Genomic DNA, 19958 nt, shown 5'->3' with positions numbered 1-19958 from the left:
TGAGGGAAAAAAATGACAATGTTGTTTTGACACCACAGTTCCCACCGCAGGGCCCATGAGGATACACAGCACTGCTGCTGGGGAAGAACAGACAGTGGCTCTCTCTGTGCATGTAAGAGAGAGAAAAGAGTGAGTGAGTGAGTGAGTGTGTGTGTGTGTGTGTGTGTGTGTGTGTGTGTGTGTGTGTGTGTGTGTGTGTGTGTGTGTGTGTGTGTGTGTGTGTGTGTGTGTGTGTGCTGGAGAGTGATATGCAGCAGAAATATGATTCTTAAGTTGATCTATTAAGTCTATTGTAACTTTTGATGTAAAATAACTAGTAACCTTTCTTTAGAATTAAATCACATGATTTTTAGTTTATTTTTACTGATCAGTAACATAACCCTAACAATGCATGCAATGTCTCATTGTTGAATGAATGACTGTTATGAGGTTTAGTTAATCAGAAATATACAGTATAGAAAGCAGTGTAGTCCAGTTCTCAAACAAATGAATCATAAACGTATAGATCTGTTTTCCAAACTAATGACACTGTTAAAGCCCATAACTAACACAAAGGGCTTTGTAATATTTCTTTGGTTATTAAAAGTGATGTTTTACTAATATACTGTTACAATATGCATTTTTGGAACATTTGTAGCATGTCACATGACTTTAGTCTATTTCATATGAAATATGCATGAATAATTATTTTGTTTTTTTATTAGAAGGAAGATTTTTTTTATTTGAAAATCTTTAATTCAAAGCTTGATCAAATGTAAATAGTTCTTAAGTTTGATTGTTTTTGCAACCTGACAAATGAAAAGTAAACCGTTACACTGCAGGTTTATGGTTTTACACGTCAAATTCTTTGTGCATGACCTATGTGGAAATTTTGGAAAATGGAAAATGGCTTAGACCACCATTATAGACTCATATGAGCCAGTTATTTGTGGTGAATCAAAATAAACAGCAGCCAGTGTAGTTTGATTCCCAAACCAATTACTCCTATGATTTAGTTCTTTCTGGCAAATCAAAAACACTTTTCTTCAAAATCACTTTATTTTTTTACTCTTCCAATCTCTGCTTAAGTATTTGCCTTCGCAAACAGCACTAATTATAGGAGTGTTGAATTGTCTGTATTTCGATGTAACAGTCTAACTCTTTGAGACCTCACAAAGTGTGAATGTCACTCCTGTTTTTTAATATCCTCAGGGTCCGTGTTTTGAGGTGCCATTTAGTTGTAACTCTCAATAGAGTTCGCTCTCAGCACCTGGAAAAGTAGAGCTTTATTCTGGCATAGATTATGTTTGCTTTATGAGCCACCATCTGGCTTCTGATGGCTGTATGTGTTGTTAGAAAGGTTTGTAGTAGCAGTCAGACAGGCAGATTATAATTGTTGGTGCATGTGTTCAAGTTTTTCTGACGCAATGGCTTCTTGACGCTTCAGGATGCATATCTTCCGGGATATCCAGTGTACTCTCTTGTGTGTGTATTAGTCTGGGTTTACAGTGTTCTTCTAGAGATTATCCTTCCCTCACTCCAGTTAGATCAGTGTGTGCTGTGAGACTTTAGGAAGTCAGTGTGTGTAGATAATGTGTTCATAGGTAAATCCTCTTACAGACTCTCTCACTCTGTTTTTGTGTTTTCCAGTCTTGTGTTGTTAAACAGAGGTCAGGCTAAGCCAGGCTGACACAAGTCACACAAAGGTCACATTATCCCATTTGCCTACTTCTGCCAGACTTAAATGCTGAATTAGATTGCCCCACATGAACATATATAATCTGTATAAATAAATATATACTATATATTTGTTTTTATTTATTTACTTCAACAATTATTGAAAACTTTAATGAAAATGTAACCAACATTTTTTGGCATATTTGCAGTACATAACTGTAGCTAAAAATAATAATTTAAATTTTTTGTGGCAGCGCCAGTGAAGTATTCGTAATAATTTGAACTAATGGTCCAACCAAATCAGCAGAAAAAAAATCTGTACTGTTGAAGCATAACAAACAAAAAAAAACCATCCACAAAAAACCACACACAAATAATCAACCTGACATGAAACTCACCTACTCACACGTTTCTACATGCATACACACACAAATTACACACACTCATCATGCACATATATTAACACTCTTCTCACATCATCATGCACACGCATACACATTCTCACCAATTCAAAGCTGTGCAGATCTATATAAAACAAATCAACACCCCTAGACTGCACGTGTGTGTGTTGTGCAGTGGAATAACTCCACCGTACTGTGAATGTGTGCTTTTCTCTTCTCGGGGCACAGGCCTCACAAAGTGAACATTTAGTTCGCCAGAGGGATATAAGTGTGTCGAGAATGAGAGGAATTCCTCGACGCGGGTTCAGTGTAGGCCTCCTCAAAGGCATCTCTATTACAGCCAGACAGGCAGCCCTTATAACACAACACACACAGATATGCATTGCAACCACCTGGAAATCTACTCTACAAATCAGTATGGCCAAGCCGCACAGGAGATTGAGCGTAAACATGCAAACACACTCTGAATAGGCTCCTTCAGAAGAGATTTAACATGATATAGTTGCTCTAATGCTTTTAAACTCAACTTTATGAAACATTTACGGCTCTAAAATCTGATTGGATGAGGCACATTCAACACTGTTGTTAATAGTGGTTTACCAGTTTGTTTTTTTAATGGTAGATGATGATTTATGGAGGGCAAGATGGACGGTGTAGTTCTAGTTTGTGTGTGTAAAAACGACGATTCAAAAGTTTCAGTAAGTAAATATAAATATACAGCAAATATACTATATATTTGTTTTCAAAGAAGTTAATAATCTTAAGACTTAATACTTTTTGCAATTAATACTTGTTCAGCAAATTCAAACTAAAGAAACTTATGTTACAAAAGCACATAAAAAAAATATATTAAGCAGCGTGTCTGTGTGTATAGTGTACATATTTATATATATACACACACACACATATATATGCATGTGTACATATACATATATATTTTTGTTGATGCAATTAATGATAATTTTGACTATCATTCGATGTATGATTTGCTGTTTTTCAGATGCATTTTGTCTTTGGAAATTCATTGTTATTTATTTTCATTATCTTTTTGATCATTTTATAGATCAGCCATAGATAAATGTAATCATTTTTTTAATGGTCTTTAATCATATTTATGTTGTACTGTTGCCCCTTCACCATGGTAAAATCACTGTAATGCCTCTTATCTTCTGCCTTATTGCTTCCGTAAACTTCTGTTACATTATACAGTATTTTGTACAACCTAGAGCAGAAAATCTAACGTTTAAGATGCTGAGATAACCAGCCTTAACTAATTTGCTGGAAGGAATCTCAAGCAGAATGAGTAAATCCACCTTTCCTAATAGATGGTGATATGTTGTGTCACATTGTCAGTCTCCGCTTGTGTAGGCAAGTTGGCACACTCGAGATAAGACAGCGATTAGCATGCTTCCTGATAACGACACATGTTAATCAGCGCAGACATCTCGTATCTGTTGTGTGTTTGCGGGCTCTGATACACCTCTCTTATCAGTAATTGTTTTAATTGCCGTGTGCTGTTAATGAGATGCTGTCACAGATAAGTCTAGAGCAGATTGCAGGCGAGGACTGTGATTTGCCACCGTCGGCCCACTTTGAAGGGGAGATAATGAAAGGCCACGGTCGCCACAAACATGGCGGGTGCTCTCGGGGGGAGGGGCCAGAGACGAGCATGAAATATTTAAATCCAGACGGCTTCAAAGTAGATCCTCATGTGCCATAGCCTTCACTTTCATCTTCATCGCCTCGTTGCATTACACACACATGCACACACGAACACAAGCACTCGTGTCAGCCAAAGGGTTAAGAGCGCTTTAGAGACAATTCCATTCTTCCCATCACACCCTCTTTGTTCAGTCTCCCCCGTCATTTCTCTCGTTCGTTCTGCCACCTTCTTTTGTTACCTGCAGGGAAATCGAAGCTCTCTGTCTTTCTCTCCCACAAGATTTCAGACATGTTAAAGCTTTCTGTCACACAGGGGAGGCACACCTCCTCCCATCCTCCTCTCCATCTATCCGTCTCTCTGCCCCCCAGCAGGGTGGCAGCCAGAGAGAGAACAAGGACCTTATTTAGCTCAGCTCTCCCTGTGAAACGCAATTAGAAGCCCCTCCAGGGTCTATGGGGTGAGATGCAGTTAGAGAGATGGAGAGGAGGAAGGGGGGTTGAGAGAGACCTCCCTTGCTGCCTGTCAGCCTGCTGCCGTTTGAAGTCTCGAGGCCATCTCTGATCCCCAGAGAGCCGGTCATCAGACGCCCACTTTGTAGCATTTCAGCCCAATGAAGCCTGGAGTGAGTCTGCCAAGGCGGGCCGAGGGAGGGGCCGAGTCGTCTTCCTGCGTGCTGGGACTGACAGAGAGGTCTTGACAGAGCTTTTGAGAGGCCTAGTGTTTCTGCTGCCATCCAGAGTGCTCTGGGCCCCAGCGATCTGTGGCAGGTCAGACAGATTTTGATGCCGCGTTTCCCGGTTATTTCCTGCCGTGATTCACCTTAAAGCCCCAGCGGGATGTTTCTCTGTCTCGCTCGCCCTCCCTCTGTGTCTGTCTGTCTGTCTCTCATAATCCCTTTATTCTGCTTTCTCTCTCTCCCCTCTCTGTCCCATGCTTGTTTCGATACTTCAAAAATAGATATAATTTAGGTAAACCTCAACGTCCAATGAACAAAAGCAATAAAAAAAAATCAAAATTAATATTGTGAAATATTATTACAATTCTGTTTGAATATATTTTAAAATGTAATTATTACCTGTGATTCCAAAGCTGACTTTCAGCCATTATTCCAGTCTTCAGTGTCACATTATCCTTCAGAAATCATTCTAATACTGATTTGGTGCTTTAGAAACATTTCTTATTATTACCAATTTTGAAAACAGTTTTCCTGGTAAATATTAAGGGATTCTTTGATAAATAGCATTTATTTGAAATAGATTTTAGTTTGTAGCATTGTCTATACTCTCATTTGTGATCATTTTAATGTCCTTGTTGGATAAAAGTATTAACCAAAACCTTTGAATGGCACAGTAGGTTATTATTATTAACAAAAATTATCACGAAGATCTGATGAAATGTGGGGGGTGGGGGTGTAATATCATATGTATTCTATTACAATAAAACTAAATGCACAGAGAATTATTATTTCTGTATTATTATTATTATTTAGTTGTAGTATTTTCATCCTGTGTTCAATGGTCTGGTATAATTATTCTTCCAAATCTGGCGTTTAACTATCAAGGAATGATTGAATTAATCAATCAATAACATATAAAGGGGCAGCTATGGCCTAATGGTTAGAGAGTTGGCTTGTAACCCGAAGGTTGCAGGTTCGAGTCACGGTGCTGGTAGGAGTTGTAGGTGGGGGGAGTGAATGAACAGCGCTCTCTTCCACCCTAAATACCCATGGCTGAAGTGCCCTTGAGCAAGGCACTGAACCCCCAATTGCTCCCCGGGGCTGGAAAAAATATTTCTAAAAGTATATTTATCATGCAAACAGAAAGATGTCATGACAAACGTTTAGTGATCATTTGAACAGGACTGAATGAATTCAATTTGCACATTTTCATTACGCAGAACTCTTTAAGCAAGTCTTTATTTGAACTTCACTAAACAAATGTGCGTGTGCCATGCAAACCAGCAAAAGATAAAGATCCAAACATTGTAGGCCAGGTAGAAAATGTATCTGTATCTAAGTTGATTATTAGCCTACTCTTGAGAGAGAATTGGTTTGGTTTTTGAGTGACAGACGCGCCACTGGATGGGTTAAATGCAGAGCACCAATTCCGAGTATGGGTTACCATACTTGGCAAATGTCACAACTTTCACTTAAACTTTCATAAATTACTTTACTTTTTGAAACTTAAATTTGGTAATTTACAGTACCACAACAATTAACTGGCATGCAGCAAAGTGGTCACTGATTCAAGTGTAGCAATCTCAAACAGCCTGGAGCATCATTTCTTGAAATTTTCTCCTAGCCAATTTGAGCTGCCATTAGGCAGAGGTATTAATAGGGGATATTCTGAACCAAAATGCCCACAAACCAGATCAATGTGCTGTTTCGCTCTTTTTAGCTCTGAGCAGTTACACCTTTATGATACTGAGGAAGAATTAGATTTTTAACATGGTGCACATTATGACATAATGTTCTCATAAAGACACTTATGTGTGTTTCCATGTGAGTTATTACTTTCAAGCTATAGCTAGCTAAATAATATCCATATGGTACAGGTTTATTTGAATGAATGAATCCTGAATGTGTTTAACCACTATTATTTTCTTTGCATTCATGCATGAATTGGTGTTTCTGCTGATTTTTATGGCTTTTTGTGTGACTACAGCACACAGAGTGACTGACTGCTCTGAAATGACTCTTGGCACGGTGACCCGTGCTCTCAGTCATGCCTGTAATTTGGACCAAAAGGGCCCTCTGCTTTTCTCTCCTTTCCTTCCCGCTGAAATCATGTCGAGTGAAAGACAGACGAAAACATATTAAGGGCGTAACCAGAGCATTTGAGACAGGAGGGATAAACCAATTTTCCTGTCCAGTTTGTTTTAAGAGAGCGAGAGAGCGGCTAGACCTGCACTGGGGCTTATCAGCCAACTGGCTCTGGCCCGTGTCATTATGGGCTTCCAGATGGAGATAATGTTGAACATTGTAGAGCGCATACCATTTGCCTGCTCTAAACCGGCTTTTGACTGAGGGAGATAGTATCTAGATAAACTGATAATACTTCAGTTACACACTCGCCCTCTCTTTTTTCCGCTGGGTAAGCTGAGTGCCTGTGTTTCCTGGACCTGTGTGAAACCATACACGATGTGAAGTTCATATCGCAAAGCGCGGAAGCAGAAGATAATTTAGTCTGAATAGGCTGCTTTTAAAATTCCTAATGTCTCGGTGGATCTGATGGATGTCTTGCACTCCCGTCTCCCCCTCACATTCATGTTACCTAACGTTCTCCATTCTTATCACCTGTCCAATTGTCAGTATATTTTTAAAACATCACTGAACGAGTGTGTTGAAAGTTTACACATAATATCAGTGTGTGAATTAGTGTTGCACATCACATATTTGTGTGTGTTACTGCAGGCCGTGTACAGCTTCCCCCTACTGTTATGTGCTGTGTGAATGACAGATTAATATATGTATGGTAAGGAATCTGAGGAAAGAAGAGAGAGCGGCTGTCAGCGTACTGTGTTTGGGGAGAAGGGAGATTAGAGGAGCTGTCATAGGCTGCGTTGAGCAGTCTCACACAGATAAGTCTCAGCAGTGAAAAGTGTTGTACCGCTGCCTGAAAACAGGGAGCGAGAGAAGGAAGATTATCTGGAGTTTTGCCTTTAGAGTTTTGTGTGTGCGCCACTCAAGGTTCACCTGTTTTGTTGACGTCTTTGGCTATCTAATAATGCACGCAAATACCTGTACAAGTAAATCAATTTTATTTTTGCCTATTTTTCCACTTTTATTTATACAGTAGACAAGGTATGATGAAGGGAAACAAGATCAGGAAATATTGCAGGCTAGACTAGGCTGAGTTGTATTGCCCCATATACAGTCTGAGCAAGGATGAAACCAAATGCAATAATTTAGGATAGGATATTTAAAATTAGGTAGGATAGTTGAAATTCTGCCATTGTTTACTTTCCCTCATGTCATTCCAAGCCTGTATGACTTTCTTTCTTTCTTTCTTTCTTCTGCAGAATACAAAAGAGGGGTCCAATGTTCTTTTAAATTTGACAGAATTTAAATTTCAGTCAATTATCCCTTTATGACATGACTTTTTTAACCCTCATATTGTGTTCCAGTTATTTTGACCCAGAGAGGATTTCCTTTTCCAGAAAACGCTAGTTCATGTAATCCCATTGGACTAAAACATCGTGACTTTCTTCACAAAGGGTATAACACCCCCCCCCCCCCCCCCAAGTCAATATAGGGCTATGTATTAGGGCTACAAAAAAAACTTGTAAATTGTTTGTTATTCTATATTAGTACCAAATATTGTACTCATTTTTTATCAGCTTGCTTTCTTTCAGTTAGTAAAGGTTTTGTATTTCTCATTTTCAAACTCCAATATTTGGTTATAATATTTACAAGAAATTTTTAAAAGGCCGGTCATGTCTATAGTGGCTACAGCCACGTGACTTAAATGTGTGCTAACCACAAAGCCAAGGGTCCTAACTAAACAATTTTTTGGTTTAAAAACTGAGCTGAGTGGTTTATGGTCTCTCCAGAGGCAACAAAAGGTGTAGCTGTTCCACCTCCCCATTCATTCCTCTTGTGAACAGTGCCGTGTAAAGACCTGTGCTTAGCAGATGGCAGACAGGAGCTGCAGATGGAACTGGAGGAGACTTATCGCCCTGAATTTCTGTTTGTGGAAAAGAAGCGAGGAAAGAAGATCACTCCATCTTTGCAACTGTGTCCACAGCTCTTTTGTCTCATGAAAACTCTTTCCCCTCCTCTGTGCTGGCATTGTTGATGTGGTGTTTTACACACCACTAATACCATCCCGAAGGCCTCCCAGATGAGAGCTGGTCAATGTTCCCTCCTGACTGGTGAAGTTTTAAGTGTCACTAGAAATGGACCTTTCTTTTGAGTGCCTCTCAAAGACCCCAGCTGAAAAGAGCACAGAGAGAATACAAGAGAGGAGATTACAGACAAGGGCCAGTCAGAGCTACCCTATTTAACACATTATATCCAGTCCCCTCAGGTTACACTTATGCACAGCAATATTTTAAAAGAGTGCGAGGGAGAATGAGAATGAGAGATTGCTTCCGTAATAGCCGTAGAGACCATAACAGAGTGCCGATCTCCTGTGATTGCAATCTAGTGCAGAGTTCCTGTGAAATTAAACCATGCGTTTTGAGTGGGAAAGAAAGCAGTGAAGCGAATAGGAGGGAGGGATAAAGGAGAAAGGCAAAATACGGCTCTGGTTACTTTGAAGCAGAGGATCAAGGCCAGAAAAAGGAATAAAATATGACAAAACGACAGCAGAAAGGGCTTATGGTCCATAGGCGGAATTTTACAGGCACAGACAGCAATTACTGGCATACATAGCATAACTCTAGATATTAATGTTTGATCTCCTATTCCACTTTTCTGGCAAGCTTCACCAAGTGCTTTTCCATACCCCACTGCCACTTCAAATTAGTTTCTTGGCAGCTCCACGACATGTTCTCTCACTGCATTTCCTTCCATTTCTTTCTTTCTCTCTCTCTCTCCTTCTCTGCCTGCTTTCTGAAGTCTGTCAGCGTTTCATTTGAATTAAAAATAATCTGCGCTGAGAGATCCGGACGTTAATTGTGGAGCGGAGAGCGGTAATCACAGGCTTGAGGTTTCGCTCAAATCTGATGATAGGCATTTAGGAAAGCGAGCTCTGATTTCAGGGACGAAGGCTGCTTTGGTGCACCTCATCCAAAGCCTGACATGCTCCATATATGTAATCATAATGTAATCATATCTATTTAATCAAATATAGATGAAAAAGGGACCTTTTTTTATAGCCAAACCAAATTTGCCATGGTTACTCTACGTCCAAATGAAAATGCTGAACCTGTCCTCCAAAGCCTGCACTTAGGGCCTGCTTACACCTGGTCACTTCATGCGTTTTTTCTGATTGGATACCTATCCGATCGCAAAAAGACCAGGTGTAAATGCCCTCCAAAACACATTCGAGACAGATATAAATCCAATCGCTCAAACCACTTCAGGAGGTAGTCTGGGCCACATTCTAATCTAGACAAAACTGGACAAGTGTAATTGCATCTGGTTGTTGAAACCACATATGAAAATTTTACACCTCCCAAAATGTTGAAACAATAAACATGTGAGAGTGTGTTATAGGCTATATGACATTAGTCAGACTGCGTTTATGCAACACGCATCGTTGGGGACGAGCAGCTGAGCATCTCTTCAGCAAGCTGACATACAAACGGCTACAAAAGAAATTGAAAGTAAGATGCAAATGGTCAACACACAATCATCTTCATTAAAAGTAGTAAGACAAACTTATCTTTCCAGTGTTGATGCCGCGCGCTCTCTTATTGTGGGTTTTGATCTTGAAATGAGCTGATAATTAATAAAATGCAGCGTTTATCTTTTGATTTCGTTGACGTGATCTCCGTTAAATCTTATTATATAGCATGGGAATTGAAGATTATTTTTATCCGTTTTGCGATGGCACGTATGTGGCCAAGTGTAAATGGAAACGTTTAACAAATCAGATAGATATCCGAGCAGCGAAAACACATTAAATGACCAGGTGTAAACAGGCCCAGAGTCTCATAGGCCTAATAAGCTTCAGCTGCCTCTGGATCTTTAAAGCCTGTTGGGCTGAACCCTAGATTACCTCAGGCTTGTTGTGACACAGAAATTAGCGGAGGGCAAAAATGTGCAAGTGGGAGTATTTTAAAAGTCCACCCCCTCCTCTCTCTTGAGTGGCGCTGACTTCTCTGTGTTGTGTTAAGAGCCAGTCTGGTCCCTTAAGATGGTTTACTGCATTTCATAGCTTTTTTTTTACTGCCAGTTCATCTATATGAAGTTAACACAAATAAATGCGAGAAGACAAAAACAATTTTATGCAAACTTATTTTCACAAACAATTTGGTGTGAGTGTGTTTTGTAGCTAATAATTTAGAATAATATGTTATAGTAATATAATAATATTTTGCTAAACATTTTACTACAAATAGAAGTAGAATAATATTTTTAAGACAAGTAGTATTATAAAGTAGCAGTATAAAATATTTCTAAATAATCATTTTAATATTTAGTATTATTTTCATTGTATTTTTGTAATTTTTTTCTATTTTAATTATATTTTAATCATTTAAAATTAACATTTCATTTTTTTGTTTCATTTTGCAATTCTGAGTTGCAAAGTTCAGTATTAATGTATGGAAATACTAAAATACTGTACTCACTATAGATTACATGTGCTGAGTTTGTGGAATAAGTATATTTTAATTCACACAGAGAAAAATAAACTCATGTCTGTTTGGTTGAGGCAGATGTTGGAGGTTGAGGTCTAACTGTATATTGATGGAGCGTGCAGCTCCTTTTCCCCCCTGGCTCAAAGGAGAAGGGGTGAGAGATATAGAGAAGGAAAGATAAACATCCAGCAATAAGCTAACACATTCTCTTACCCTGCTGGGGGCAGTCAAGGTCAGAGGTCACTGCAATGCAAGTCCCCTGTTAATCCATTGACCCGCAGTGCAGAGGGTTAATACTGGTTTGCTAAGCCAAGGGACCCCAAATCAGTCAGATTAAGGAGATTTTCCAGGAATGTCTGGCTTTATCTGAAGATTGCTGGATTGTTTGGGTTTGAGTGTCCATGGACTGAGGTTAGTGGAATTAGATCTTCAAGCTTTTCCTCAAACCCGGAGGGAAGGAGGTTAATATTACACCACGCTTTGGAAACACAATTAAGGCCGGTCTTAGTGTATAATCGCCGCAGACGTGGTTGATCAGTTTAGTCTTTAATTCTTTTTCCTGGTGTTAAAGGGGTCATGTGACGCTGCTAAAAAGAACATTATTTTGTGCATTTGGTGTAATGCAATGTTTTTATGTGGTTTAAGGTTAAAAAACACTATTTTCCACATACTGTACATTATTGTTTCTGCTTTATGACCAGCCTTTCTGAAATGCGTCGATTTTTACAAAGCTCATCGTTCTGAAAAGCAAGGGTGTATGCTGATTGGCCAGCTATCCAGTGCGTTGTGATTGGCCGAAGTGTGTAACGGAAATGTTATCCTCCTTAACATACTGTGATGCCATATCCCAGCACGAGGAGACAAAACCAATAAAACCCATTACAAACCAGGCATGTGTTGCATCCAGTGGGGACATAATTACTGATTATAATGACTTATACTGTCTTTTTACGTGTTGCGTTGCTTATCGCGCTGCGTAAACATAAAACCATGTCTGCATTTGTGATCGGAGATCGACAAACAACAAGTCTACTCTACCATGCTCAAAACTCAGGTTTGAATCATCAGTGGCAAATCCTTTACATATGAAAACGTACTTACAGACTGTGAGTCAGAAGCACCAGACTGTCCTTGCAAGTTGGAATTGTAGACTACTCTCACAGGAAACAGTCCTTGTCCTCTGCAAAATGCGCTGCACAAATTTGAATATTTGGGCTGAATTGTTCCACAGTGTTGTAAATACAACTTAACCACCAATTTCTAGTTGTGTCCTCTTTTGGAAGGCCAAACAAAGTAGCTCCGCTTGAAAACACACAGCATCTCCACAACATGGTGCTGGCGGCAACAGCGAGAATAAGTTACGCCTTCTTTCTGTGCGTGAACATTTGGGCAGCGTTATGCAAATCTTCCCACATTGTGACGTAGACGTGGGGGCGTGAGAATGAGCTGTTTTAGGTAGGAGTGGTTGACTCTTAACTTTTATAAAGAATGTCTTTGGATTAGGGCTGTGCGATATGGACAAAAAAAAACATATTTCCAAAAGAAAACCAATGAGAGCTTTATCAAAAAGTTGTAACATGCCTCTAGAACAGACATAAGTCAAAATAATCACTACGTAAAGATGTCAAACAAAATGTCTAGACATATGGCAAAAAATAAATAAATAAAATAAAATAAAATCCGTGTCCAGGGCTTTATTATTATAATTTTTTTTTTGCCATGCATTGGTCATAGAGCTCATTGTAGCGGTGCCTCAGGTGTTGAAATAGATTTGTTATACATTATACAGGTTCACACGTACTCCGTCTGCAGTGCGTATACAATATGTGTATGCGGTGCAGAAGCAGCAGCGAGAGCGCGTTATTGTACCGCGAAAGCACATTAAAATAATACGCAAGCGCGAATCTCTCCGCTCGCAGCAGATTTCCTTTGCTCTGTCACAAAACCAGACACGCGTGCTAAGATACACACTGCTCTCCTCTCACTCACTCACAACTCTCTCTATCCTCATGCGCTAGATATTCATTCTTTTTGCACCTTTCGATTTCTAACCTTTTCTGTTCACATCTTTTACCGTGTGCAATGTGAACGTTCTGATCCATTAACATGGGCTCGGAAAAAATACGCATCACAGACAGAGTGTGTGAACCTGGAGTTAGGCATATGCCCAGTCTGTTCTGTTCTCGCGCTCAACTTAGGTGCGCTGCATTCTGATTGGATCGGATAGCATACTGCGGGAGGTTGCGGCTGCGGAAAATCGTGCTATAAAGCGATTTAGAAATCGCACACACTCTAATCGTGATTTTATTACGATTTCGATTAATCGCACAGCCCTACTTTGGATTTGATACTTTAGTCTTCGCAAGTTTACAGATTGTCTTTATGCACCAAGAGCTTGTAACACTCCAAATAGAAAGGAAAAATTGAAATCGCATCATATGACCCCTTTAAATAACCCACCATGTTAGTCCCAACAACAACACACAGTGCAGCTCTCTCCCACTTCTTATTTTTTAAAGATGCGGTCACATTAAGAAAAGAATCCATGCAATATAAGCAAAACATTTCCCCATGCAGATTTCGCATCGGGTTCAGGTTTTTCAAGTGTTGACCATAACGGTATTCTACTTCGAAAGTGACTTCGGTTTTCATACATTGACACGAATTATTCAGCGAGGCAAACGGTGCTGTTCTGGGTGATTCGAAACCCAGTAAGGGAGGCTGTGGCAGAGGGAACCAGAGAGGTGTGTGCTGCTCATGAAGAGAGGCTCTGTCTCCCTCCCCTTCACAGTAGCTGCACCCTACTGGGAAATTCATTAGCAGCTGACATCATCTCAGTCCGGCCAGAGAGTGAAAGAATATCATTCTATCCCAGTTCCCTCCTCTTCTCTCTCTCGCTCCGTCTCCAGTTTGCACTCTGTCAAGACTCCTCTGCCAGTAGCTCTCACTGTGCGTTGTACACACACACACACACACACACACACACACACACACACACTTGTCTGTCCGGTGAAGCTGAGCGGAGGAAGCACGCTCCGTTTGTGAGGCAGAAACAAGCGTGGGGTAGGAGCTGAATAAAGTCAGGTTAGAATCAGGAAGTGGGAGGACCTGGTCTCGCTGTGGGTGAATGAGAGAGAGTTTGTGTGGATAGAGGCAGCACTTGCGCAAAGAACGGGAGCCAGCGACAGGACACGAGCTTGAAACCAGCTACTATTTCGAGGAAAGGAAGCGGCGGTCGGGGTTTTAGTGCGGCTTTACTCCACCCATTCTCCCGATAGGAGGAAAATACTGTACGCTTTGTTGGATTTTCTTGCTCTGCACGAGCGCGCGGGAGATGGTTTGTCACTGAGCGCGCGCCAGTGACACAAAAGCGCATAAATCTTTGTCCGTTAAGGGAAGGTTGGCGAGGATTTCAAACGGTCAAGTCGCGCGAAGAAGAGGACGAACTGAAGGATTTCTCCACTTCTCTGCGCTCTTGGGGACCAGACACTTTTTCCGAGAGCCTCTCTCGCTTTGAGCTCTGGATGTTTTTCTGCTTTCTCTTCTTCCCTGGGAAAGGCTTCTTATTTTGCATGGCTGCCTGTCAATCGCTCAAAAGGAGCGAGAGGAATTCGCCGACTGTTTGTGGATTACATTGTTTGACAAGCAGAATGTGAAACGGCGTATTTACTAAACCTCCTGAAAGTGATTTCTTGACTTCTTCTTTTCGTACGTGCCAACCTCGCCACATCTAAAGGTACACCGCACCTTCATATCCCTCAAAAAAACATTTTTTTAGTTCATATTTCGATTACCACAATGTCATTCGATGATTTAGGGGAAATAAATGCATATTCGGTGGATTACTCGATGGCTGGAGGATCTGGAGCGCTGTTTTCTTGTCTCTGGTTGTGGATAATTGTAGTTGAAATCTCTGCAGTTAATGTTGCCAGATGTTATTTTGAATAAAGCGGTCGCGCGAACGCATCTTTGTGTGGAAGCGATGTCTCTTGACGTCATGTGGTAATGAATGCATATCACATTATTATTATTATCATTATTATTCACGTCTTCTGCTGTGAAAATGGCGTGAACGTTTTTTTATGTAGCTAATTTAAGCTAAGAAATGTATTTAAAATGGGCAAATATTTGAGAGGGTTGTCGCACCTTGTCAGTGTCGTTTTTGCCTCGAGCTGGATATGGATACAGTGTTGCAAAACCTGTCAGAATAATTGCTTTCCAATGAGCTGTTTTTCTGATAATATATTCATAGTTATGTATCCAACAAAAGACAAAAATGTCCCATTGTAAGTCTGCATCCACGCAAAAGCTCTTCAGTTTGTTAGTGTGTTGGTTAATTATTGTAAAATTGTTTAAAAAGTGCACATAGCTCGTGTATTATTTTTTCTCTCGAATGACTGAGTGGAGAGTCAGGTTAGACGCTAATGGATGGACTGTAATGGGTCTATCTTTGTTGCTGTTTAGCCAATTGAATTAGCCGATGCCCCTTTGACACCACATTGTCACTTAAATAGGCTTTCATTACCTAAATGCTGTGTAAATTGCAACGCTGGATGTTTGCACAATAACATAGCAATGTTAATGCGTTCAATCCGGTCTCAAGTGCAGCGCGTCGTTTGGCGCATGGAGCCACAGTGCCATCCAGTGGCCGCTCTGGGAAGTTTCTGAATTTTTGCCCTCATTAGTGCTGCGCTACCTTTGATGATGAAGCCCACCTGCTTGGTTCTGAAACAGATGTACTGACTCTCTCTTTCTCGTTCTCTCTCAGGGCTCAGATGCCAGCTCAGAGAAACTCTTCAGCACAGCTGCAGTTAAAGGTATGTGGTGGACTTTCTTTATTCCATTCTGCTTGTATGTTTTTTTATTGCTCTGTTGCAAATCACAGTTGTGTAATGGTTGATGGATTTTACTGTTTCTATAGAGGCACATACTCTAAATGGTTATGGTTGTTCTTTTCTGTGAAATGATATTTTAAAAGCGGTATTTTACTGTTACTAATTGATCTAGAAATGAAAATTATCATCACCGTATGTAAGAATAACCCTGGTCTATATAATATTATGCAAGTAACTGTGAAGCATGCAATCTTTGATGCTTCACAAGTCATAAACTGGAATCCGTCACATTATTCCAGACAACCTTATTTAACAATACTGCATTCAGATTACGCTTAATGTGTTTTGCTTTCCGGGGTGGCATGGGAAATAATGCATTTCCTCAAGGCTGACTACGATTCCATTGACAGGCACAGTGTGTCGTATCCGTGCTTTCTCACAGCGTATGGGCTGGGAGAAATCCATCTGAGCCACTCTGTTAAACAGATCCCAATGTGCTGCTGAGTGATGAATGAGAAAATCCATTTCAGGCGCACAGCATGTGTAAACGCCACACACTGGGTCCCATGTGCAGCGGCGTCTTGCTTCTGTTATGGAAATTGATTAGTTGTGAAATGCTAAATAAAGGTGCTGGATCTGCGGCACAGACGGTAGTGGAAGAAGCAATTCTACCCTGCTGGTTTGATACTCCGCGAGTGTGATATTGTTTGCCGTGTCTATTTTAAAAGCACGCTTTGTGTTTATACAGTGAGGAGCTGCGATGCGCGCACCGTCTGTTCTTTGTGTGCATGTAAACGTCCCGCCATGCGCGTAGGAAGTTGGTTTGTGTGGAGTCTGCAGTACGAACGCGTGAGTCAAAGGATCCGGGGAGTCAGTTGAGTTGCTTTTAAAATCTCAGTGTCTTTAGACAGCAGGAGCCCATCAGCACACCGCTAATTTGCTCTTAAAGCCTTTGGAATTTGAGCTCCCCCATTTTACAAACCCCGGGCAGGCCAACATAATGGAGCCCAGCCTTGTGAATCCACATTCCTCTGTAATGGTGCGTTACCAGGATGGAGAGCGTGATGGGTGGGGTGGGGAGGGGGGTGACGGAGGCTGGAAAGAGATCTGACCCCGGGGAGGAGGTGAGAGAAAGCGACTGATTGATGCCGACAAGCCCCTTGTTCCTCCTTTTCCCCCTTGCTTCACTCCCTCGGGACCCCAAACACATTTCCCACATTCTGCTCTTTGAAGGCCTTTCGAGGTTTGATTTGTGAGGTTCAGAGGGGCGCTGAATGGCAACCTTTTTTCGGAAAGGCTTTCCCTCCTGGAGACACCTCACCGTGGCCATTACGACCCCTCTGAAAGGATTAAAACTCCCTTTGTGCAGCTTAAACTAACACATGCCCGCCTCCTCTGCTTCTGAAAAGCTGGCGCTTGGAAAACAGTACACAAATATGCTTTCTCTTCTCACTGACTGCCAGGCCACTTCGTCTCCCTTCAGACTCTATTTCCATTTAAATGTGTCTTTTCTTTCTCGTTTCCCTCTCTCCTTCACGTTCCCCTTGTCCCCTTCTCGCCTTGCCATATGCAAATTTTCCATTGGCAGAAGGGATGGAGAAAAGAGTATCGTCCTCCAAAGCACAGGTGCAAATGAACTTAGGCGCTGTGGTATTTTTATTGGAGGGTTTTAGGAAGATGAAAGACAGCGAGTGTACACAGGACACTGCTCTCTGTTGCAGAGGATTACCAGTCGCTCAGACTCTTAACCCTTACGAACAAAAGAAGAAAGGGAACGTAGAACTGAAGAGCTGACAGACAGGCACCAGAAAAGCTGTCAATATTTGCCTGGAGCCTAGAACTAGAGGCTCGCTGCTGTGTTTTTCACGCTCAGGTGGTTGACGCTCACAAAATGCCTTACATTCAACAGCGAGATGAGAGGGAAGAGTCACCTCTGAGGGGAAAATATAGATCAAACTCCAAAAGAGCAGAGCAAAACTGATCTTAGATCATTTAGTGGACTGTAGGCCATTTTGAGCACTGGAGAGGGAAGAGAAGAAGGGATAAACAGATGTCATTGTCAGTTTTGTCACATAACGCAATACATTTTAAGGTTAAAAAGAACATGAACTTAAACAATTTCCAAAGGATCAGGAAATGAGTCAAAATCCAAATATTCACTTAAAATGCACTAACATCTAGGTATCTTAGAGTTGATCTTGCTTTATGGATGGTAAAATGTATGACAAACAGGAACTTTCCTGTAAGTGACAACCTGTTCCGTAAGATTTACATAGATGCCCACTTCACATGTTCTTTACCAAATTAGACCTCTTCGCCTCTCCTATTTCCTTCTCTTCTTCTCTCCCTCCTGATGTTTAGTGTAATTGTTGCTTGTTTTCTTTTTTCTCTCACTCCTATTAAGCAGAATCATTAAATGTTCGACTTAATTACTGTCTCTCTCACATAGCCTGCAGGTGGCTGCCAACCAGCCTGCCTCAATTAGTTTATTCATCGCCCGCATCTTGTGCGTCTAAGAAGCCTTTTGCTCAATTTTGAAGCGAGTAAGAGTGAGGACAACAAGAACTGTGACCAGTTAACTACTGTGATATGTAACCAACTATGTTTCATCAGGGATTCTGAGACTCTGTAGCACTATCTTTGTATATCTGTTTGTTGATAAGAGGTGTTTTTCAATTATGTTGTTCCGTCCATGTTATTCAATGTGAGACCAAACTGTTTACAAACACAAAGCAGACCATAATTTCATTATTTTGGTTACACTTTATTTTAAGGTGTCCTTGTTCCAGTGTATTTATACATTTAAGTACTAAGTAATATCAATTAACATGTACTTACTATATGGTTAGAGTTAGGATTAGGGTTTGGCTTATTGTTACTTGCATGTAATTATGCATCATTTATTGTTATTATAATAGTAGGCACATGTAGCATGTGTAACAAGGACACCTTAAAAAAAAATTCTGCCATTATCTCAGGTTCTTGAGAAAATGTCAAAAAAAATACTTACAATGCATGGCTTCTGTTGGCTTCCAGTTTGGTGTTGTTATGAACTTGAGATATCTACTAATAAGTTATATTGACAAAAAAGTTCTTCAAGATGTCTCTGGAGGGTCTGTCCAATGCAAATTGATTTTATTCTGCAAAAACAATTAGAGGGAACATTAATTATTGTCATGAATTAAACTATTTTTCACTGTAAATGTCTGATATCTTGTTTATTGCAGAGTATAAATTGAGTCTGACATTGTATTGGCCACATTTGGACTTGGATGATAAGACAGAGCTGTCACTACAGACTCCACTCCAGATACCTCATTCTCTCTCTCTCTCTCTCTCTCTCTCTCTCTCTCTCTCCATTTCTCTCTCTATCTCTGTCTCTTTCTCTCAGTATGCTGTCAGTGTCCCACTTAGGAGTGCCTCAACATTGGCCCAGACCACTAAACAGATTGTTTTTGATTTGTTTGGCAATAATTCCCAGTAATGGAATTTGTTTTCATTTCTAGCATCATTCATAAGACAGAAAGTAGCCATTTTGTGAGTACTGTGTTTTATTTATGCCTGGTCATGCATTGAATAAAATCTAGCTACTGCCACCAGTCACACAATGTCTGCTGTGGTGCACATCTAATGCACAATGTAATATTTATTTATGTTTAGTACATAGCTTGGTTGCTTATATATAAAAATCACTGAAGCTGATCAGATGTCTTGTACAATATTGAATGAATGAGCACTGTATATACAGCTCAGACACACAAGCAGAAAGGCAGGCAGTGGAGTAGAGCAGGACTTGGGTGAGGCCCTGTGTAGAAGATGTAATTTCACTGACGATGACATTGTCGAGAGATTGAAAAAGAGGGGGAGAGAGGATGAAGAGAGGGAAAGGAGAGGCAGTGAGATGAAGTCTGAGGCAGATGAGGGTTGTGAAGAGCTGGATGGATGGATGTGGAGAGCTCTTGAGATAGTGGAGCGCTCGCTGAGTGCTGTAGTCTCACAAATGTCTGATGCTTCAGGAGTGTGTGTGTGTTTGTTTGAATGTTTGCATACCAGATTTTTTGTGCTTGACACTGGCTTGAAAGGCTTTTTTTTTTTTTTTTGAATTTCATGCATGTTTTCCACCTTATTTTGCAACATGGAAATAAGCTGTTTCCT

General features: G+C 40.6%; 1 protein-coding gene across 9 annotated transcripts in view; it reads left to right on the top strand.

Annotated features, from left to right (window-relative positions):
- Positions 1–19958, top strand: part of auts2a (activator of transcription and developmental regulator AUTS2 a) — a 333955-nt gene that overhangs the window by 278731 nt on the left and 35266 nt on the right. For all 9 annotated transcript variants that reach the window (XM_042732629.1, XM_042732628.1, XM_042732632.1 and 6 more), the window contains one exon: positions 15737–15785. In XM_042732629.1, coding sequence (XP_042588563.1) covers positions 15737–15785 — 49 coding nt within the window. The remainder of the gene's footprint in view (positions 1–15736; positions 15786–19958) is intronic.

This window comes from Cyprinus carpio, chromosome B10 (genome assembly GCF_018340385.1).
Source record: "Cyprinus carpio isolate SPL01 chromosome B10, ASM1834038v1, whole genome shotgun sequence".
Taxonomy (NCBI): Eukaryota; Metazoa; Chordata; class Actinopteri; order Cypriniformes; family Cyprinidae; genus Cyprinus; species Cyprinus carpio.
This window is presented reverse-complemented; position numbering and strand designations above follow the sequence as displayed.